Source organism: Talpa europaea, assembly GCF_964194135.1.
Source record: "Talpa europaea genome assembly, chromosome: 6".
NCBI classification, from domain to species: Eukaryota; Metazoa; Chordata; class Mammalia; order Eulipotyphla; family Talpidae; genus Talpa; species Talpa europaea.
In genome coordinates, this window is record NC_140072.1 from 78,736,551 (window position 1) to 78,761,476 (window position 24,926).

The window sequence follows — 24,926 nt, forward strand, 5'->3', positions numbered from 1 at the left end:
ACTCAATTTTTAATTTTACTTCATTGCTTTGATTTCCTATTCTGTTTTTCTCATATCTAATAAGTAGATGAATCTGTTACAGGGCAGGGAGAGGGGGCACCCCAGACCTCACAAAACTGCCTATTCTAAATGGGTGCTGCCATCCGCCTCATCAACACAAAACATATGAGACTTTAATGGGAAGGAACTTCAATAAAACTAGGAAACAATACAGGAAGGCAAAGAATCTACTTTTTAAGTGAAGCAACCAAAGTTACCCGTCCCCTCGTGGGTAAAAGTCCATCCAAATGGGATCAGCCCAGAGCAAGGCCCCAAAGCCTGCCACAAGTCTAAAGCATCTTCCAGTGGGGACCCACAGAAAAGGGTCAGAAACAACCAGACAAGCCCCGAAGGAAAAGAGCAAAATCAAAATCAAGATAAAAGCTTCCATTGTCACCTTCCCACAGGTCTCACCCACATCTGTGTCACCCAGTCCACGACTAAAAGGCAAGCACGGTTTCTTCACATGTCTCTCCATTCCATGTGCCTTCTCCAAGTCTCCTCCTGGCTCTCCAACCTGCTTCCTTCCTTCTCAGTATCCTCTGCAACTTCTTCTCTCCCTGCTCAGCTCCACCCTCCCATTTGGGTGGGGTAGGGAACCTGGAACCTCCCCCTTTCCTGGGGACCACCCTGTTACAATCCCCCCTTTTAATTTTTATTCCACCATATCTATGGGACCACCCTGTTACAGAACTAATGTACTCATTTTTTTTCAATTTAAATAACATCTTTTTAGTAAGGTTCTAATTAAGGTTCTACATCCTCAATGTTTTGTATAAATTTAATTCATTCAGTACATTTTTAAAAAACTGTGTGAAGTATTATTTGGGATAATAAAATAAAAATGGAGAAAAAAACACCCAGAACTTGCCCTTATATATTTTCATTGAACATATATTTTGTATTTTTAAAATTCAAACAAAATGTTTTGAAGAATATATGTATCATTTTTAAATGATTTCCTGTTTAGCTTTTTGATTTATTGATACCAATCTTATCAAATAAGACATTATCTGTATCACCATTAATCAGCTGGGAAATATAGTGGCGAGAAATAGGATTCAATTTAGAATAACAGCAAATAGTGTAAAATACCTTAAGAATAAATATAGTAGTTAAAGTGCAGAATCTGGATCAAAAGACTCAAAACTTTAATGAGGGCCATAAAAGAACACTTGAAAATATGGCATGTGACATGCAGTTTTCTTGGGACAAATCTATAAATTTAATACCATTCCAGTAATATTCTTAATAGATTCCAGAGAAATTTTATTTCTTGTATTTTTATTCTCTATATGACTTTTAAGCAATTTCTAAGAAAAATTATCTTTCTCTCGCATTTGTCTTCCTACCAGTAGTGCCTGTTTCCTTACATCCTTTCCAAAACCAGATTATCATCAGAATTTTAAATCTTTTCTAAATTAATAAGTCAAAGTGGTATCTCATTTAATTTGCTAATCTTCAGTTAAAAGTGAAATTGAGTGTAAAAATAGACCCCGTGGTGGTCATAATATATGATAATGTTAGCACATCAGAATCAGTGGAGAAAATACAGGTAATTCAATAATTGCTAGTAGGTCATCAGGGCAATATTTTCAGGGAAAAAAGTGGACTTCAACTTACTATTTATACCAAAATGAATTCCAGTAAAAATTACTCCACCAAGGGCCTCCCCTGGTGGCGCAGCGGTTGAGCGCTGGGCTGCGAAGCTGCCAGCAGCGTCTGCAGTGCCAGTTAGATCTCTGGCTGCCAGGCGAGGGTCCCACATGGCTCAACAGACCTCTCCTGCTGCGCCCACTGCTCCCCTCAGCAGTGTATTTCCTTACTCTGCCTGTTCTGTTCCCTGCTCTGGTTCTGGTGAATTCTCTCACCCTCCTACGCTTCTGACTGTACCCAGCGCTTGTATAAATAAATAAATCTTTTTTAAAAAAAAAATACTCCACTAAAAGAAAGAACTCATAAGACTTATGGGAAAAATTTGAATGTACTTCAAAATCATTGTAGTGTACTATAGGTCTTCAAAGTATTACATAAAATGTATAGTTTTTCAAGAAAAAGATACTGACTAGTTTTGTTGAAAGAACAAAGTAGGTAGAAAATGTTAGTTTTGTTGCACTAGGTAAATGGCAAATTTCTTTTCAAAAATATATTAGAATAAATTTAATAAAAATTAACAACCCATTCAAAAAAAGGGGAAAGGATCTGCACAAAAATGTCATTTTTCCTTTTAATGTAAAAGTGGTTTTCAGTAACTTTAGATACCCAGATTAGTATTTTTTAAAAGTTTTCACCTTCAAGACAAAAATGACTGTACATTAGCTTAGTTTTTTTTTTTTAAAGATAACAGTTCTATCTATGATCTAGTTTTAAAGATCTAGTTCTATGAACACTATTGCAAATACTCTTATAAGCAGAAATACATTTGACAAGCATTTATGTAGATGTTTTTCTCTTAACCCAATTAGAAATCATACAAAGGGACTGACTCTTTAACAGGTACTGATTAAGGTACATGGAAAAATTAATCAGTAACTCATTCCCAGAACAAAATTCCAAGGCTACTTCTTTTATTGATTTGCTAATTTGATAATTATAACAATCTGATTTCAGTCTTGAAAAATTTGAGGGTTTCCTATCAATACCAGATGTTACCAGCGCTGCCTCAGAAAGGTTAGAAACAAAAGACCGGAAGGATTGACTCTACAAAAGGCCCCCTTTTAAAGCCCAATCTTTTGTTGTGGTTTTTAGTTAAACAAATGTAGATGGTTTCAGCCTGACCAAAAAGAAGATTGCTAGATTGTTGTCCTGGTTATATAGATAGGAAAATAGGATAAGCACATTTAATTTTTTTTCCTGCTTATGTTATCTTTATCTCTTAGTATGCTGGTATTTATTTGTTTATACAGTAGCAAACATTTACATTACCAACTGTTTGCCAAGTGCTCTTCTAGGTGCTAGAAATAACAGTAGTGGTTAAAAAAAATTCCTAAGTTGATATTTTATTTTAGGGAGACATGCAGTTGATAAATAAGCAGTTAAATTATTGGTCACATGGTAATAAATTCTCTGAAGAAAAATACCTTCAAGTGGAAAAAGGAAGAGTTATATATAGGGAGATCTAGGAAAGACTTGGTGATAAGATGTTATTGAAAGCAGAAACTTGAAAGAAGTGAAGGATCAAATCATGCGGTTATCCCAGTGAATTAACCTTTTATTGATCAACAGTTTTTGAAAAGGCCCTCCTCAAATCTGTATTTCTTGCTTCATCTTCTATAACTTCACTCACCAGGATCATGTCCCCCAAATTTTCATGGCAATTGAAAACTTCTAAATAGTGTTTCAACTTGATAAAATTGTACGTGTCTGCATCTGATTTTTGTTTTGCATGACAGTTAACTGTCTTCCTATGTAGTTATCAGATTTGTCTCTTTGATGCTTTGGCTAACATCTTATTACCTCAAGGGTCTGATTTCAGTTTTCTCCTGAGTTCAGTTTCCCTGACAACAGTGACATCTGACAGGTTCTATCAGTTGACTTCATTGATTTCTGTTAGTTATTAATCTTGTATATGTTTAAATGAGCACCTAGGTAGGATTTTAGAGGTGCTTATATTCCACTTGTCTTTCTTCATAATAACATGGTGTCCTAGTTTTATAATTGAAGTAATTTCTATTACACTTACATAGTTGAACTTAGGAATAATATCTTTAAAGTCTGGAAGTGAATACTGCTTTTTCTTTTTAAGTCTTCTTAGATAAGATCTTTAAGATCGTTTAGATAAATGCTAGATCATTTAGATTGTCTTACTCTAAATTTCTCAAAGTGATTTAGCTACCAACCATACTATAATATGAGAAATAGGTTAATTTCTGACAGGAATATAGATGTAAACTACAAAAGCCTCAGTACTTTCTATTATAATAGTTAAAATGTAACCTGTTAGAAATAAGTGATTCTTGTTTTAAACTTCAAATTTTTTAAAAAATGCATGTGTGCTTTTTCTGTTTATGAAAGTACATTAGATACTTTCAAAAAAATAAGAAAGTGTACTTTGATATTTTGAAACATTTACAATCATTTTACATCTACTGCTTACTCTAAACTTAAAAGTAGTCTTTGGACAGAAGCAATAAGATTCTTATGTAAGATAACATACTGTCTGGAGGAGATTTGAAATTATACTGCCTTGCTTTGTAATTTAGAAAATGCTTCTTAAGGTACTTCCTCAAAATAGTATAACTGTTGTTGATAAGTCTTGGAAAAATTTTTGTTCAGAGAATTACTGCCACTAAATGAACCTTAAATAAAAATGCTACATAAGTTAGATTTATTTAAACTGAACCACTTAAATTTAGAAGTCAGAAACACAGTTAAATACTATATTAGCATAATTCTTATATAATAAAATTGTTCATTTTCTATTTGGATTGTTTGTTACCACTGTTTTGAGAGTTTTTATCTATTATAGATATTAGCCCCTTGTTGGATATATGGTTTTGCACAGTTTCTCCTCGTCTGTAGTCTTTTGTCACATGGACTTTCTTATGGCAAAAGTTTTTAATTTTGATAAAGTCCCAATTTATCAATTTTTTCTTTCGTGGATTGTACTTGTGTCAAATATAAGAATTATAATCCCAAACATTTTCTCTTGTACTGTTTTTTTAAAGTTTTATAGTTTCACATTTTATATTCACATCTGTGTTCCACTTTGGTCTATTTTTATAAAAGGTTTGTGATTTAAAGTTTCTTTTTTTTTGTGGCCTATGGATATTGTTCAGCACCATTTTTTGTAAAGCTTATATCCTTTTTCCACTAATTTGCCTTTTGCACCTTTGATGAAAAGAGAACAAAGTATAGACTGGACAAATAGATGTAGGATATAAATTAGCCATATCAATAATTGCATTAAATGTGAAGGATCTAAGCAGAGTAATAAAAAAGCAACTCTATGCTGTACACCAGAAACTAGTTTTAAATATGAAGACATAACCTTGTTAAAAATAAAAGCATAAGTCAAAATATCGAATGCCTGGATAGAAATGAGAATAATTCTGTGTACAATGCTAAGTAGATGGATATTCATGTAACTAAAGATGTTATTGAAAGTGTTGTAGCTGATTTGTCATGAAGGTAAAGAGATCGTGTTAATGTTTGAGCAAACATGTTAATATTTGAAATGTCTGTTACATATCTCTGTAGAGAGTTTGAAGTATCTAGTTGGAAATAATGGGTCTAGAACTTGAAAGAGTAGTTTTAGTCAGAAATGTGGCTTTAGAAATAATTAAAACCATGATAGTGGCTCAACCGACATATGTCATTGGCAAGAAGATACTGAGGAATGTATATATTAAAGAAGTAGTGAAGTCAAATGGAAAAGAACTGTCAGAAAAGTCAGGGTCTACCCAAAATTTTGTATTTTCTATTCTTGTCTCCTTTGATAGGCAAAATGTTCTTATAATGATTTGGCTTAGAATAGTACAAAAATATTTACTGTAATGGAATCCAGTAATATTCCTCAAAATGCCCAGAAAACAATAGCAGTTCAGTCTTTCACGTCTCCTAATGTTAATTTTTCTACTAGCACTGGAGACCTTATACTTACTTGAATCATAAAAATCTATTTTAGAAACACCTCAATTTTGTAGTCTTTAAGTCCTTTATTCTCTAGAGAATTTTATTCTTTTTTTTTTTTAAAGATTTATTTATTTATTTATACAAGCACTGGGTACAGTCAGAAGCGCAGGAGGGTGAGAGAATTCACCAGAGCCAGAGCAGGAACAGAACAGGCAGACTGATGAAATACACTGCTGAGGGGAGCAGCAGGCAGCAGGAGAGGTCTGCATGCCATGTGGGACCCTTGCCCGGGGGCCAAGGATCGAACCGGCACTGCAGAAGCTGTGGGCAGCTTCGCAACCCGGTGCTCAACCACTGCGCCACCAGGGAGATCCCGAGAATTTTATTCTTTCCTTAGGATTGTGTATTAATTATTGAAAGAGCCTATGAAATAGAAGTAAAACTTAGTGCAGCTGTGTAACAAATAAGTTCCCCCAAATTGAGAAGGTAATTTGAGCCTGAAGAACGAAGCAGGCACTTCCATTAATCATGTTTAAAGTTTATTAAGGGCAACTTACCCTGAGGGGTCTTCCAGGTTAGAGCTGGTGAACAGAACTTTATTCAGATTGAGGCTGGATCCACACCTCCACTCTGACAGGGATCTTCCTGCAACCTGATGAAGCTTAACATTTAACCCAAGAGTAGAGTTTGTATAAAAACCACTCACGTCAAAGGTCCAGAGGATGTGTTATATACATCTTTGTGCTTTTTTTTAACTGTTAATTATATAGTGAGAAATATTTTTTTATTTTATATATTTTTTACATCATTTTTCATTTCTGCACAATGTATGCATTTTCATCTTGGTTATAGTCCCCATACAATTCCTACCACCCTTGTTTTGATCCTACTCCCTTCGCCTCCCCCACTCGCCTCCCCACCCCCGTATGTCTTTGGTTTATAGTTGCTTGTTGATTTTGATTTTTACTTTATTATAATTAGTCTTTTTCCTGGTCCCTTATTTAGGTTTTCTAAATTCCTGCTATGAGTGAGACCATCTGATATTTTTCTTTTTCTTTCTGGCTTATTTCATTGAGCATGATCCCTTCCAGCTCCATCCATGTTGCTGCAAATGGCATGAGTTTATCTTTTTTATTGCTGAGTAATATTCCACCGTGTGTATGTACCACATCATCTTGATCCAGTCATCTATTTTTGGGCATTTGGTTTGTTTCCATAGCTTAGCTATTTTTAAATAGTGCTGCTATACCAGGGGTTCAGGTGCCCTTTTGAATTAATGTTTCTGTATCCTTTGAATGAAGCTTGTTTACTACCACACACCATGCACAAAAACCAACTCAAAATGGATTAAAGAACTAGACATAAGACCTGAAAACATAAAATATATAGAAGGAAATAAGGCAAAACACTGCATGACATACACCTTAGTAACATCTTTGAAGACACATCACGCAAAGCAGTGATAGTGAAGACAAAGATTAACAGCTGGGACTACATCAAATTAAAGAGCTTCTGTACAGTGAAAGAGACAGTAACCAAAGCAAAGAGATACCCCACAGATTGGGAGAAAATTTTTGCATACAACACTAATGAAAAAAGACTGATCACAAAATCTAAAGAGAACTGATGGGACTCAACAAAAACAAAGTAAACAACACAGTGAAAAAATGGGCAGAAGAGCTAAAAAGAAACTTCTCCAAAGAGGAAATGCAAATGGCCAACAGGCATATGAAAAAATGTTCAACATCACTTGTAATCAGGGAAATGCAAATCAAAACTACGATGAGATACCATCTTACACCAGTGAGAATGGCACATATTAAAAAAATTAGCAACAACAAATGTTGGTGAGAATGTGGAGAAAAAGGAATTCTCCTGCACTGCTGGTGGGAGTGCAAACTGGTCCAACCACTATGGAGAGCTGTGTGGAGATTCCTCAATCTGCTAAAGATGGAGCTTCCATATGATCAGCAATTCCACTACTAGGCATCTTTGTGCTTTTAAGATTAATAGGTTTGTGTGTGGTTTATGGCTGCAGGTTGATGTCAATTAAGGAAACAGAGAATTTCACTCTGTTCTACAATAAGGTAGCTATTAGTCACGGACTTTCTATGGAATTGACATAAGATGGAGTCACTCTGGTTTTCCTATAAGCTCTACTTTTCCTCTCCATATTATCTATTTAATGGGATTTATACTAATCTTGCTGACAAAGAGAATCTAGTTTCCTTCACAGGATTAAGTGATTGTGATGTCAGTTAATTTAAGGAGCTAACTAATGACATGAGACAGCTTGCCCAAGTCAGAAAGAAAATTGTTCTGAGTCCTGAATGGAAATAATGCTACAGATATAAATATGTAATTTTCAAAAGTTAAATATTCCATTAAATCATTTCTTTTCAGTTTTTTAAAAATCAGTTGCTATATTAGTTATCTATTGCTGTGTAAAAAAATTGCCTCAAAACTTAACCAACTAATATATTTGTTATTTCACATAATTTCTGAAGGTCAAGAATCTGGGAATGGCATTGCTGTATAGTTTTGACTCCAGTTTTCTCAGGATAGATTGTCAAGTTGTTTACCAAGTCTATAGTCAGGTTCAGGCTTTGCTGAAATTGGAGTATTGGTTCTGAAGTTCTCTCAGCTAATTGTTGGTAGCCCTTGCTTCTGCACTGGCTATGGATCAGAGGCCTCACTTGTTTGGACCTCTCCGTGGTGTTTCTCACTGCATGGCATCTCCTTTCCCCATAAAGCAAGACAGAGTGCCTAAGATGGAAACTGCGGGTTATCTATAAGCTGATCTCAGAAGTAACATGCCATCATTCTATCATATGCCACTGAGCACACAGACTAACACTGGTATAATATGGGGGGTGGGGCGGGATCTATACCCTGTGACAGTTATTGGGTGATCTTGGAGGTAAGCTACCAGTGTTGGCATTTATGGCCAAATAAAAAATGAGTCATATCAGTTTTCATATTTGTGCTTTGCCATATTAAATTTATTTATTTATTTTTATATAAGAGCTGGGGTACAGGCCAGAGGCACAGGAGGGTGACAGGATTCACCCGAGACAGAGTGGGGAGCAGAACAGGCAGACAAACTGAAAACACTCTGAGGGGAGCAGCGGGCAAGACTGGAGAGGTCTGCTGTGCCATGTGGGTATCTCCCTGGTTGGCCAGGAGTCGAACCGGCATTGTAGAGGCCACAGACAGCTTCACATTGCTGCACTCAACCCGCTGCACCACCAGGGAGGCCCTAATTTAATCCATTATACATGTTGTATAGTGGTCTAGAAATATTTATTGGCTGTCCATTATGTTCTGAGCAGTAGAATTTTAAAAACTCTCTAAGGCTCATTTGGACCCTGTTAGTCACTTGCTTAAATTTCTTCAGTGAGTTTATCTTTTACATTTCCTTGCTGTTCAGTCTATGTTTTAGCTTTATGAAACTAATCATTGCTCTCTTGAGGGCTTATGTTCCCAGTGCTGTTCTGAGCACTTTATACTTATTTGTTAGAATAATGCAATGCGGGTTATAAGTGAGCTACATGAAGTTTCTCTAGGACAATATTTTTCATTCTCTGCTTTGGAGATCTCAATTTATTTTACTTTCTGCTTATAATAACTTCTTTCTTTAGGACTTAACTCAGGTATACCTATTTCAGGAAGCTTTCCCCATTGCCCCAAATCTGGAATAATGTCTTTCTCTTGAGTTCTCTGGTTACCCTGTGTATCATTTTTTTATGAAATGTATCACTCTGTAATGCTATTTTTATTTTTCTTATCTGTTCCCTACATTAGGTTAGGACTGAAGCATAGAGGTTAAAAACAAGCTTGTAACCAAATCCTAGATCTTCCACTTACTATCTCTGACTGGGCAATTTGCATTTAGCCTGCCTTTCCTAACTTATAAAATGGTACTAATGATACCTTCCTCCTAGAGTTTGTTATGAGAATAAAATAATATACATAAGGTACTTGGTGCTATGTCTTGCATTTATTTAATAAATGTTATCTATAAATTCTTCAAAGGAAGAATTATTGAATGTCTATTATGTGCTATGTACTATACCACATTTTTTATATATTGTTTTATTCTTACAACAACCCTTTATATCAGGCTCTATCATTAGTGATATTTTTGCTTAGCCTTGTCTCTGGTTTTATCAGAGTATGAGTATTTGTTGAATGGGTGAACTAATGAATGACAAATGGAATTATTAGGGAGATAAAACTTGGAGATATAACTAAAAATATGGCGATAAGTAAAAGGAGTTAAGGAGAAAATGAGCAAGTGAACATGACTTACATCATAGTGTCGTGTATAGCAATACATCTTCTTTGAAATTAAAAACTTGGATTTAAATCCCTGCTTCACTGTATATCACCCATATCACATAGAGCAAATTTCTTAACTTCTATACTTCAATTTCTTTATCTGTAAAATGGAGATAATAAGAGTATGTATTTTGTAGACTTTTATGAGAATTAAGTGAAAAATATAAAATATTTAGTATAGACTCTCGTATACAGTAGATGTTCGATAAGTTTTAACTAGCACTGTGATTAAATTGTGTGAATTATAAAGCAAAATTTTGGTATAAGGGAATAAAAAGAATTAAGTATATAGTAATGACTGAGTAATCAATCATAGTTATCAGGATTTGTTATGAGGGCTCCCTGGTGGGGCAGGGGTTAATATGCAGCCTATGAAACTGTCCACAGCCACTGCAGCACAAGTTCAATCCCTGGCCCCCTCTAGCCAGGGCGCTATCCACATGGCGCAGCAGATCGCTCCTGACTCACCCGCTGCTCCCCTCAGCAGTGTACTTCGGTCAGTCTGCCTGTTCTGCTCCCCACTCTGTTTCTGGTGAATCCTCTCACCACCCCCAACACCTCTGGCCTGTACCCCAGCTCTTATATGTATGAATAAATAAATCTTAAAAAAAAAAATGATTCGTTATGAGAGAAAGCTAGATCACAGCTATTAATTCCTCATTATTATGCAATATCCTCTCAGTGGTAAACACCAAAATTTTACCGTGGGTTTGATGTAAAGTTAAACATTATTTCTCATAAACTGAAGTTAATGAAATGTTTCTAGTGTTCTGTCTTCTTGCCTTATTGTAATTTGAGTCCTAATGCTGAGGAAATGAGAACCAGAAGTCTTTTGCCAGTGATTATGATTTAGGGAAATTTTTGAATTTCACAATAGGGACTGTATTTGTTTTTGTTTTTTGTTTTTTTTTTTTTAACATATAACCTCAAATTTGCCTGGGCTATTAGTATTCTAGAAAACAGAATTTGGGCACTGGTTGAAAAGATGCCTCTTGAAACCCATAAAGGCAAGAAATGAATTGTTCATCAATATTGCTATTGAAAAAAGAATATTGAATCAGGTTCAGAAATACATATCAGAATTTTTAAACTACAATTAGTTGTTAAGGGAATGTCAGAGAAGAGATATATTAAGGGAAAAGTGCAAAAGTGACAGTGATGGTGTGGAAGGAAGCTTAAATTGGAAACAAAAAAAGCTTAAAATGGAAGTAATTGTATTAGTTTGTAATGAGGAACTTTTCTAAAATGGAGATGTTTTCCCTTCCTAGATATATCAGAATCTTGGGGGCTGAGGAGAAACTTGGCAGGTGTGTTTAATATGCTTCCTTGGAGACTCTGAAATATGCTGTCCTCCAACTAAATTACAAGTTATGAGAGAAAATATAACTGAAAGCTAAAGTCAGATATTCTAGAAAATATTTACTATTTCTCTTGATGTCCTCACTGAGACAGTAGTAGTTAGAATTTGGTAGAAAACTTGAACTATCTTCCATTAAGCAAAGAGGAGGGAAGCTAGAGTTGATGAAGACATCTTTCTTCTAAATATATAATTTTGCTTAGCTTAAGTCCTGTCAATTTTTCTTATTTATGGACAAATAACTAATGTGAATTTATTTTTAACTTTTTCAAATGTTTGTTGTTCATGTATATAACTTGATGGAAACATGACCCAGTTTTATTGGTAAAAATTTAGTGTTTTGCCTTCATATCTAAAAAGACTTAGATTAAGGTGATTTGCCTTGCCTTTCTTCTACTGCATCAAAGAATTTATGATCAAAGCTGGCTTCAATATTAATTTTATGACTTGTTTTAACTAACGAGACTTTTAAAAATAGAAAAATTAAAGGAACTTATAAAGCAAGTTCAACAGTTATTAGAGAAAGTAATTATAAACTTATGATTTTAACTTTCATCTTTATTTGTAAGAAGGAAGGCCCCAGTGGGAACGTTTAGAGTTTAGAATTTAAAAAGTGGCAGTCCTAGAGGATGACCTATAACCTAGAACATTGACAATCTAGGCTAGAAATTATTCATTAGAGTTTTGGAAATATACTTAAAGATATACCACATGGACATACTTATTTGAATGCATACATATATTTTAATTAATAGCTTAATAATTTTATAATTTTATAGTTCATAGATTTTTTTCATTGAAATTAAGTACAAAAATTAACTTTCATGTCTATACAGAGGTGCTGAAACTCAGTTGTGGAAGGGGAACTTAGGTTACTTTTACAGGGCAAGTCACTACTATATCCATATGCTTCTGGCCTTAATTCCAAGGCAAGAGTGGTCAGTGCTCCAAACCAGAGTATACAAATAGTAATGTATGAATATCAACAAAAGCTGACTGCTAAGGAATGTAGAACCAGCCAATACATTTATTCCTACTCATTCAGATCTCTTCAGTTTCAGAATTGGAAACTTTTAAGGATTATGAAATTCTGAGAACTCAGCTTAGATCCACTAGAAGTAAAAGCAACAATGAACAATGAAATTCTCAATAATGTTGACTTTCTAAGTTTGTTTTATTTTCTTGAAAATGATACAGTGTTTTGTTATCCCACAGAGAATATTTTGGTGTATATAGTGTTCAGTCATATTTAACTGAAATAGCTAAGTTTTCTAATCCATAGCATAAATAATGATAACACGATTGATAGATTTATTTTTGAAGATTACATGAAATAATACAATTGAAAAAACTTTGTAAATTGAAAATACTTTAATTCTTATGTAAACAAACCATCAAAAGTAATACAGACATAATTTTATGTTGCCACGTATTTCTTAAATGAACTAACATGATGAGTTTAGTGTTCAGTGCCCCAAAGGATAAATTTCATACCAGGGTTACGCAAGTATGAATGAATCCTTAAATTTTGCATCCGAAGCACTTCTCTTTCTTTATCCTAACCTTAACCCTGTCTTATACTGCTTATAGACAGCTTTCTCCTGAAAAGAAAATAGGCTGAACAATATTTTTATTGATGACCTACTACTGCTGAAATGAAAATAGTGCAGAAATCCATATTTTATAGTTCTGCTTTACTATGAAGTTAAAGACCTAAGTAAATGGTGGATTTTTCACTTTAAATTTCACACTGAGTTTATTCTGAGTTGTATACATAAAACTCCAAACTTATACTAGATCTGCTGCTAAACCTATCATATTCTTCATACATATTGGAATGAGGGAATTGGAAATTGATAGAAAGTTGTGTCATTTGTAACAGAGCTAAGACAATATGGATTATGGTGCTCTCCATCACCTGGGAAAATAATCCTGAAAGTACACAGTAAATATTCAGTTATTCAGCAAACATTTTTAGAACCTCAATTCTATGCTAGTAATACAATAGCAAGTAAGGCTCAGTTGAATGAACTAGCTATCTCTAATGATTTATGACCAGAAAAATATCTATCCTAAAATACAGTTTCTATTATAATAGATATCCCCATTTTCTTAGAATATTCAAACTTTTTAGCATGGTCTTTTAGGATTCTGCGTAATCAGGTAGCTACTTATCTTTTTTTCCAGCAACCTCTCCACCACTGCATCACTATTTCATTTTTAGTCCTCTTTTCATTTCCTAAAAGAATGCCAATTTCCCAGTGCATGCTCTTTCATCTTTTGGGAGACCTCTGCCCCCTCTCAAAGGAAGCCTCCTTTTCACTTCTTCTGTCTCAGCATACATGTTACCTTTTAAGATAACTCTTCCTTGAATCACTCCATCTACTTGGTTCTCCTCCTTTATTCTTCATGTGAAAATTCTGTTGTTTCATAGAATTTTTCTGAATTTGTCATTACATAATTATTTCATTGCTTGTTTATTGTCTGCCTCTTCCCATCAGACTGTAAGCACCATGTGGGTAACAACCATACGTGTTTGCTTACCACTGTACCCAGTGCCTGGTACATAGTAAGTATTCAACAAATGTTTGATGTTTAGTACATAATATTTCAAAGATAAAAATAATTTTCAATTCTATTCCAGATTGCCTAAAATACTCAGCAGTACTCTCCAACTCTGCATTTTATGTTTTCCTATACATTCATATCTATGATTAAATTTAAATTAAAATTGGGCACAGTATAAATTAATAACAACCATTAATAAAATAGAACAGTTACAACAATATGCTGTAATAAAAAGTTATGTGAATGTAGTTTCTTTCTCTGTGTGTGTGTGTGTGTGTTTCTCTTTCTCTCTCAAAATATCTTATTGTATATAATATTTTCCAACTGTGGCTGGTGGGGTAAGTGAAACCCTGTAGAGTGAAACTGTATAAAGGGGTCCCACTATACTTGAGTGAAACATGAAGACTATTTGTGAAAAATATCTCCTTTATCTTTGGACATAGAATTCACTTTAGTATAACCCTATAGTGCTAACCTGAAGCACAACCAAGTTTTAACACATATCTGAAGAGTAAGTAAAATGACTGATAGTAGCATACCTAGGCCCTATTAAAAGTACAGGCTTTCTTACACCTTTTTTTCAGTCCCAGGGTCTTCCAAAATGTCTTTGTTTGAAGGGGAAAAAGAGGGATTAGGCCATTCCTGCTGAATATATGTAGATTTACACCCATAGTACTTCCACTAAATAAATCTTAGTAGAAGTTTACTAGTGGTTAGAAAACATAAAACATTGAGTATAATATGAAAGTATTAGCTGGCATTGTTAGCATACTTTACTCAGATGAAAGCCATTACTTAGGTTGCACTTCAGAGTGCCGCTGTGTATTGAATGAATGGCTTAACAACAAAAAAATAATAATAATTACATTATGGAGGTTATAATGTTTTCTTTTCCAAATTGCATGCGCCCCCTTCTCTGCCTCCCACAAGAAACAACCCAGGCCTAATACTACCTTCACTTTAATAATTATTTCAATGGTGAGCCACTGTTACCGATAGTACCCTATCCCCTATTGGTCTGTTAGAACTCAAAAATGGTTTAAAACCATGAACTTTTTTTTTTTAAATAATAAATTTTATTGTTATATTCCCCATACAATTGCAGCCCCCCATTCTGACCCCAATCCCTCCACTCCCGCCCCCCTAAAAGTGTCTCTGGTTCATAGTTTTTTGTTGATTTTGACTTTCACTTTCTTATAGTTATTCATTTTCCTGGTCCCTTATTTAAGTTCTCTAGATTCCTGCTATGAGTGAGACCATCCGGTATTTTTCTTTTTCTTTTTGGCTTATTTCGCTGAGCATGATCCCTTCCAGCGCCATCCATGTTGCTGCAAATTGCATGTGTAAAACCATGAACTTTAACAGTGATACATGTAATAATGACAAACATGATTATCACTTCTCTTTTTATTCAAAATTTATCAAGTATTTACTTGACATCAATGGGAAGGATAAATTTAGATGGAAAATTGTTTAATACTGAAAGTTCAGAGATGAGGGTACATCTTTAACAGATATATGCATTGAATAGACTAAAGTAAAATAATTGAGCCAAATCACTTAAAGGAGAGAAAAGGCTTTAATGTCCAAGTGTCTATAATGTAGGCATTATAATTTATATAATTTAATATTGCAAAATGAGTGCTGTTCCTCCTATTTTTTAAGTAATGAAACTGAAAATCAGAGAACAAAACTTCTCACTACTGATAAACTTTAGAGCTAGAATTTGAGTTTATATCTCTCTAATTCCAGAATCTGTGCTCTTCATGCTATTGACCTTTTTTTTCTAGGTTTTATTTTTTTGTAGTTGTTGAAATGAGTTAAGTTGAAAGTAGGATTAGTAGGAAAATATAGTGTTTAGAAATGTATTGCTTAGGTGTGAGTAACTTCCTATTTAAAGATACTGTCTTTTGTCTACCATTTCTTTTTAAAGTTATTTTAAAAAAATGTACACCTTGTAAAAAAGTGTTCACTTTCTAAAAAATTTAGCAGTGAATATTGATTTTTTTGTAAAAAGTGTAAATCTTCTATATCTGTTCTCCATCTCACTTTATGACGCTTTTCCCTAAATATTTTATCACACATCTCCTAAAGAATAAAAGCATCTTTTTTACTTGACCATAATTCCATTATTATAATAAGACAAACAATTCATAATGTGATCTGAAAAATATAGTTAACTTCAGATTCTTCCATTTGTGCTGTTCCTGGAGACATAAACATGATGACAGGTGTTCTGGGATCTGGAATGGGAAACAGGCTGGGATCTTCTTGTTAGATCAACTTTTTCTTAATTCTCTATGTTTTTAGTGTGATAGCTCCTCTCTTGACTCTGTCTAGAACCCTCTAGTGCAGCAAATGCTATTTTACTTTTTCTGAATAATAAACCTTCAATTTTTTCCATCAGTAATGTGTAGGGAAAAGGAGGAAAAAGTTGTTCTTGAATAGACTTCCAGCCAGTCTTTCTGTTGGTAGGGACTATTCTGCATAATTTTATGTCAACAAATTGGAAACCATAGATCAAATTATCACAAAAATATAAATTAGCAAAACTCAATAAAAATGTAATAACCTGATGTCCTATAAACTTTATTTCTAATGTTTGTGATGATGTCCTTACTTTTCATTTCCAGTACTATTTATCTGTTCCTTTTCTTTTTCTCAGTTTGCCTAGAGGTCTGTTTAATGTTGTTAGTCATATCAGCAGTTAGCTTTGTTAACTAAGCTATATATTTTATCTTTGGAGTTTCAGTAAGTTTTGTTCATTTCTTTATTATTTCCTTCTTACTACCTCCTGTGGGTCTTTTCTGTCTTTGCCCCCAACTTTCAATTTCCTTTCTGATATAGACATTTAAAGTTACACATTTTTGTAGTCCTTTTTTTTGTGTGTGTGTATAGTACAAGAATTAACAAACATTATCTTCAAATGGAGTAAAGGATCTCGTTATGACTTTTAATTACTACTGTCAATTGTAACTAAATACATAGTTCTCACCATGTCACATTTACATGATTTTAAAATGTACATGGAAAAAAATCATTCTTTTTTAATGTCATTTTATTTCATATAGGATTCACCTTTATTTGATCTTATAAAACAAGCAAAGGATCGAGAAGGACCAGCTGATCACCTTGATTCTGCTTGTACTCTGAATCTTCCTTTCCAAAATAATCACACTGCAGCAGATATGTAAGCTTGTTATATGTTTTCCATTCAGCTTGCACATAAATTCAAGCTTTAAGTATAATGCAAGATACCTTGTAGAAACTGTAGGGAATAGAATTTTGAATAAGACATTTTCCTGCCTCCAAGAAATTGGAATGTAAGATACATGACCCAAATAAAAGTCCTGGAATGTGGTACAAAAATCACTGAAGTACTACTGAAATCACTCAGAGTTGGTGTAATGAGTATCATTTTTGTGGCAGAGATGGCAATTTAGATAGGCTTTAAAGGTGAAATAAGATTGCAACATGGAAATTTAGGAGGAGGGAGGAAACAAGTGTTCCAAGAGCCAGAAATGGCTTGAATCCCAAAGCATTAAAAGCTAGGAATGTAGAAAACACTTTTCAGAGAGTGCATTTGGCGTGAAGCATAGGCTAGGCATAAGAAATAGGATGGTAAAAGAGTCTAAAACTTAGATTAATTAGGCCATGATGATGATGGAAAAAGAAAGCAATAGCTGAAATTTATTGAGGGCTTCCTATGTGCTGGAAAATTGCCTGAGTACTTCAGATTAATTTTTTTAATTTGATCTCCATACCAGCCCTGTAAGAAAGTAAATTCTGCTATCCTGCCTCAGTTATCTATAAAATAAGAATTGGAGAAACAAGCTAACTTGCCAAAAGTCAACAGATATCAGATCTTAACCATCTGACATTTCCAAAACCCATGTTCTAAAATATTCTAGCTATTACTACACAGGTTTCATAAAAATGTGCCTAATGTTGTTGTTTCTATTTAGTCCTGTGTAGAAATTGGCATTACAGTGTTCTGTAATTCAGTAGAGGGACTATTTTCCAGAAATGTCATTTCCATAATAACCATACCCAAAATATTTCTAATGTGGAGATTCTGCCTTCAAGCATATATTTGTTGCTAGGTAACACATTAATGTGAATAAGTCAAGCCTCATTTTTTTTCTTTAATTCAGTATGCGGTTATCTATGAAATGCCAGGAAATATTGTAAGCACTGGGAATGCAGAGGCAAGTAAGATGGACTAGGTCCTTCCCCTCATGAAGCGTATGCTGTGGTGGCAGGAGGTAGGCAGTGAGCAAGTAAACCTTTGCATAAGGTGATTTTAGACTGCAAGTCCTGTTAAGGAAATAGAGTGATATGGAGTAAAGAAACTGAGATATTGATAGACTGTTTAGGGAAACTTTCACTTTTGAAGTGACATTTGATTGAGAATGCAAAGACAAGTAGATAGCGATGAGGCAAGAGGAGTGGAGAGGCACAAGATGAGGTTGGACAAGCAAACGAGGTCTGGACTTTATTGATTTTGTTAGACATAGTTAAAAATTTTGGATTTAGAAAGAGCATGCATGGGAAAGCATTAAAGTTTTAAGCAGGGGTTCAACTTTCTATAACATATTTTTAAAAGAGCCTTTTTCTGGCTGTTATCTGAAGTACAGGTAGTATTGGAGGAGGAAATGAAATAGGGTAAGGAAGAAAACAGGAAATTAGTTTGGAGATTGTTTCAGTAATCTCAGTGAAAAATGTAAGTGATTTGGTCTAATATATCAGTAGAGACAGAAAGAAATGGAAATATCTGGGATGCGTTTTGAAGATAGACTTATTAATAAGATTCAGTTTTGCCTTGGGCTTACAGAATTAGAAAAGTGGACAAATTAAAAATAACTCCTAGATTTTTCACTGAAGAAACTGGATTCTTTTGACTTAAGATAACTGTTTACTGAGATGAGAAAAATAAGAGAAGAAATTAAGAGTTCCATTTTTACATTATTTAGTCTCACATTCAAACAGTGATATTTAAAGGGGGGGTGGAAGGTGTGGGAAAAAACAGTGATGTTCATTAAGTAATTGAATATTTGTAGCTATTATGCAAGGAGACTAACTTTTACTCAGTTTCAGTCAGTCTACAGTATTGTCAGTGAATTTAAGGAAAATCCAAAGTTGATAGTAGGATAGACCATGGTACTTACAAAATCATGATGGTTATTCCCTTTATCTAGTGTGATAATTAATATACTACATGTAATAGACATATCCATGATAAGGTACAAATCCTACTTCCTGATCAGAATTATTTCTCATCTACTAAAACAAAATTAAAAAGTAGACATGGATAGTCAAGTGAAATAGAGAGTTTCACAGAGCAGTAGAACTGTCAAAAATTGAGAGATAATTTCTACTAATATCTGTCTTGATATATGCCTGGCACATTAATATACAGGTACAAATCTGCCTTCCTAATGTTATCTGAAGTATTCATAGAATTCTGTACTATATAATTTAAGAGGAGATCAGAGAAATCTGAAAATACTGTTTTGGTATCAATAGCCTATTCTTATAAACAAGCCAGGGATGGGGGAAGGAGAGATGGTGTATTTGCATGTATGTGAGAAAGAGAGAGATTTTCTTAGTAAATTTTAAATAAAGACTTTTCCTTTGAATATATGTAGGTATCTTTCTCCTATAAGATCCCCAAAGAAAAAAGGGTCAACTACACGTGTAAATTCTACTGCAAATGCAGAGACACAAGCAGCCTCAGCCTTCCAGTCTCAGAAGCCATTGAAATCTACCTCTCTTTCACTCTTCTACAAGAAAGGTTAGTAAATATGTGTGGACTCTGAACCCAAGCTAACAGGGTTCAAATCATGCCTTTCTCCTTAGACAAATCATTTACCATCTCTATGCTTCAGTTTTCTGAGGCATAGCCATAACATGGAAATGATATTAATAGTAAGCTACCTAATTGAGTTTTTGAGATAATTAAAAGAATACTACATAAAATGTCCCTAACAGTGCCTAGCACATAGTAAGCACTCAGAAATTGTTAGATGTTATTGTTATTACCACTACTGTTGTTATACTTTTAAAGTAATGTTTGGAAATACTTGCTCCTGACACGACTTTTGTTGTTTAGATGTATATGTAAAGTTGAGAATGTGCAGTGTACTTTGGCCTAGTGCGAACATATTTCCTGCAACCACGTTGTCTAACGCTCTAGTTGTGTATTTGTAGGCTGGGAAGTCAGTTTTTTTGTCTATGCATGACTATATACATGTAAGTGCACACCTACTTGGAGCTCTTTGAAGGAATGAATAGTTGTATTCCTCTGTTATAAATATTCTTCTGATTTTATTGAAATAGAAATATGAAACAGACATATAAAATAGACCTGTAGTTGGAGAAATTCTTCCAAAATGTGGTCCCCAAACCAACAGGATCTACCTTACCTGAAAAATTACAGAAAGGAGAATTTTTCTTTGGTCTCCAGTTTAGAACTATTCAATCAGAACTCTAGAATACGGAAAAAAAAGAATCCTTGTTTTAACAAGCCCTCCAGGCAAGTCTGATGCTTGCTTAAACTTGAACACCACTGGGATAAATTATTTGCTTTAAAAATTCTGATTATCCATGCAAGTCTTTCAAGATACATTTAAACCAAAGATCTTTAAGATGGAAGATAATTCAATTGAATTTTGTGGGTTCTGTCTCCAAACCTATATTCTAGTAATATTTTTTATAGACTGTAAATAATTTTCACATCACAATCATGTTACCACTTTGATAATCTACAAGTCTACCATTTTCTAACAGAGTATGCTCCATTGGTATGTTGTATAGAAAAAGGCTCTTTTTTATTTTTAGGATTGGAAAAATTAACAGATCCTGGAAATCACATTCTTTTCAAAGATAATTATCCTATAATTGAGACACTAGAGTGAGAGGTTGAGTGTAAGAAGCAAAGTGGGGTGGGGACTCCATAGACTATGGTGGAAGATTGGTGCTTTGGTGGTAAACTTGCTATGATAACATACATCAGAAGAGGTGTAAAACTATACTTCTAAGTAATATCTAGTGTTACAAACCAACATTCCCTCAATAAAAAAAGATAATACAACCTAAAATAATGAAAAAAATGCATCCCTCTTGAATATTGATGAGAATTTCCAACATCTGTGATGAGTGATTACCAACCGAACTGAAAAACTCTATTAGGTTTGTCTAATTTCACAGTATCTTAAGATCTTTCTCCTCTTCCTTCTACCTCTTTTTTAGTTTCATGTGTAATTGTTAATTCATCAAGTCTTATTTTGCCATCTATGTGTACCTAGCATTGTGCTGAGATTAGAAATGATTACTCATAAGGAAAATAGTGGTAGAGTTAAGATTATTGTTAAAATTCTTTTTAGCAGACCTATGGTAATAGCAGTTTTATGTTTTGGGGGAAAAAATGAAAACATGACTAATCTCCTTATCTTTTCAGTGTACCGACTAGCATATCTTCGACTAAATACTCTGTGTGCACGTCTTCTGTCTGACCACCCAGAACTAGAACATATCATATGGACCCTTTTTCAGCACACATTGCAAAATGAGTATGAACTCATGAGAGATAGGCATCTGGATCAGGTAAGAATAAATGTAACTTCTTTTCTCCCTGCTTATTTGTTAAAACTATGTGCAGATTTCTTAAGATCAGCTTAAAAAAAAAAAGCTAGATCAATTTAGTAGACTTAATATATATTCACTTTTTGGCTACATTTTATGTTTTTGTTGTAACTTTTGCAAATTAGATTAGAGTTGAGAGTATTTCAAGAACTTTACTTGTTTAGGTAAGAAGGATCTTACTTGCAAAAATCACTACAAACTTTTTATCATAGGTCTTTCCTATGTTGTGGTAAACTATATAGATTTAATTTTAATGTGAAAAAAAAACAAGGACTGGTTGATCTAAAAAGGTGCCTATTGATTGAATGAATGAATGAACAAATGAATGAGTTATTTAGTCATTTAAAGTATACAGTTCAGTGTTTTTTATATTCACAGAGATGTACAGTCATCACAATCTGTGTTAAAACATTTTCATCATGTCAAAAAGATATCCCATAACCTTTAGCATTTACCACTCCATTTACCTACTTCATGCAGTCCCAGACAATATTAGTTTACTTTCTGTCACTATAGAATTTGCCTGTTCTGGACAATTCATATAAATGGAATTATATAATATGTTGTTTGTGTTTGGCTTCTGTGACTTAGCATAATATTTCATTGTGTAGCTAGATCACAATTTTATCAATTGATATATATTTGTTTCCACTTTTTAATGTTTACATGAATGTTATATACAAATTTTTGTATGGAATTCTTTTCATTTTTCTTGTGTAATTACTTGGTAAAATTTCTGGGTCATGTGGTAACCCAATATTTAACTTTTTGAGGAATAGCCAGCTTGTTTTTCAACATGGCTATACCATTTTATATTCCTGTCAGCAGTGTTTGAGGATCCAATGTATCACATCCTCGTCAACTTGTTATTTATCTTCTTTATTATTACCATCCTACTGGATATGAAGTGGTATCTCTTTTGGTATTTTCCTGTTGGCTGGTAAAGTTGATAGCACATTTCTTCATGTGCTTACTAGCCATTTCTATATCTTTTTTGGAGAAATTTCTATTTAAATCCTTTGCCTATTTTTCAATGATGTTATCTTTTTATTATTGAGTTTGAAGGGTTTTTAATATATTCTACATGCCAGTCAATGTACAGATACATAATTTAGAAATATTTTCTCCCATTCTCTGAGAACTGTCTTTTCACTGTCTTTGTGGTATACTTGGAAGCAACAAAGTTTTGAATTTTGATGATGTTCACCTCAGCTATTTTGTTTTTGTTGTTACTAGTGCTTTTGGTGTTATATCAGAGATTGAGAAGATTTATCTGTTACTCTCCAAGGGTTTTATACCTCTGTTCTTACATTTAGATTTTCATACTGGTTTTTGGGATACTTTTTGTATATGGTGTGAGGTAGAGGTCCAACTTTATTTATTTTTGTATGTGAATAAAAGTGGTTCCAATATCATTTCTTGAAGAGTCTTTGTCTTTTCCTTCACTGCTCACAGTTGTCAAAAGTCAATTAACTATACATGTTTCAATGTTTATTTCTGGTTTCTTAATTCTATTCCAGTGATCTTTATATTTATTCTTATGCCAGTATCATACTGTCTTGGCTATCGTAGTAAATTTTGAAGTAGGGAAGCACTCATACTTCATTTTTACTCTCTTTTTTCAATATTGGTATGACTCTTCTGAAACTTGTGTTTTCATGTAAACTTTTAGGATTGACTTAAAATTTCCACAGAAAACCAGAAGGTTTTTTACGTGGATTGCATTGAATCATAGATTAATGTGAGAAGTACTGTCATCTTAACAATATTGTCTTCCAATTTGTTAACATGCTGTCTTTCCATCTTTCCATTTATTTAGATCTTCTTTAATTTTTTTCAACAAAGTTTTATAGTTTTCAAAGTACAAATCTTGTATTAGTTTTGTTAAATTTAATCCTAGGTATTTTATTATTTTAACACTATTTTAAATAGAATTGTTTCATAATTTCTTTCTGAAACTGTTCATTACAAGTGTAAGTGATACAATTGATTTTTACATATTGATCTTATATCCTGCAATCCTATTGAAGTCACTTATTCTAATAGTGTATTTGTGTGTGGGGGGGGGTTCCTTAAGGTTTTCACTATATAAGATTATGTTATCATGTAATTTTTGAATATAGTTTCATTTCTGCTTTTTCAATTTAAATGGCACTTTTTTCCATTTACTTGCCAAATTGCCTTAGCTAAAACTTCCAATATAATATTGATTGGAAGTAGTAAAAGGGGATCCCTGTCTTATTCCTGCTCTTAGAGGAAAGAGTTCATTCTTTCACTATTAAATATGTTGTTAGCGTGGGGGGTTTTGGGTTTTTTTTTTTAAAGATTTATTTATTTATGCATACAAGAGCTGGGGTACAGGCCAGAGATGTGGGGGGTGAGAGGATTCACCAGAGACAGAATACGGAACAGAACAGGAAGACTGACTGAAATACACTGCGAGGGGAGCAACAGGTGAGACAGGAGAGGTCTGCTTCGCCATGTGGGTTTCTCTCTGGCTGGCCTGGGATCAAACTTGTGCTACAGAGGCTGCAGATTGCTTCATAGTGCGGTGCTTAACCCCTTGCACCACCAGGGAGGCCCAGTGTGGGGTTTTGTATGTCCCATTATCCGTTTGAGAAGGTTTCCCTCTGTTCCTAGTTTATTGAGGGTTTTTTAATTATTTTTTTAATTTTTTACATCATTGTTCATTTTTAAACAATATTTGCTTCCCCCCACCCCCTCAGGTGTAGTCCCCATAGAATTTCCTTCAGCAATGCACCATGCACCATCACCTCAGTCCCCTGTGCTCCTCCTCCCTCCTTCTGATCCCTCTCCCTCCTCCTCCCCTGCAGTACGTCTCTGATTTATAATTGTCTGTTTTTGCTTTGTTGTGTTTTGTACTTTTATTATTTTTTTACAGTGATGTCTTATTTGGTTCCCCTATATTCCTGCTATAAGTGAAACTGTCCAATAAAAGAATATTGAATTTTATCAAATGCCTTTTCTGTATCTATGGAGGTGAACAATGGCTTTTTCTCCCTTTTATTGTATTGAAAGTCACTTTACAGTAACTGATATTAGTTGTTAAACCAACTTGCATTTCTGGAATGAATCCATTTGGCCAGTTGTTAATCCTTTTGATGTACTGCTGGATTCAGTTTGGTTTTATTGAAGATTTTTTTTTTAATTCTTTTTTTCCCCTCCTAAATATTTATTTATTTATTTATTTATTTATTTATTTATTTATTTATTTATTTATTTATTTATTTATTTATACAAGCAGTGGGTACAGTCAGAAGCACAGGAGGGTGAGAGGATTCACCAGAGCCAGAGCGGGGAGCAGAGCAGGCAGAAGGACCGAAGTACACTGCTGAGGGGAGCAGCGGGTGGCAGGAGAGGTCTGCTGCACCATGTGGGACCC

General features: G+C 33.9%; 1 protein-coding gene across 1 annotated transcript in view; it reads left to right on the forward strand.

Moving 5' to 3' along the window:
• RB1 (RB transcriptional corepressor 1) overlaps positions 1-24,926 on the forward strand; it is a gene marked incomplete at both ends in the record, with an annotated part of 147,667 nt that overhangs the window by 111,127 nt on the left and 11,614 nt on the right. Inside the window, 3 exons of the mRNA XM_084234616.1 lie at positions 16,951-17,069; positions 19,528-19,673; positions 21,339-21,484. Of these exons, the coding sequence (XP_084090742.1) occupies positions 16,951-17,069; positions 19,528-19,673; positions 21,339-21,484 (411 nt within the window). The remainder of the gene's footprint in view (positions 1-16,950; positions 17,070-19,527; positions 19,674-21,338; positions 21,485-24,926) is intronic.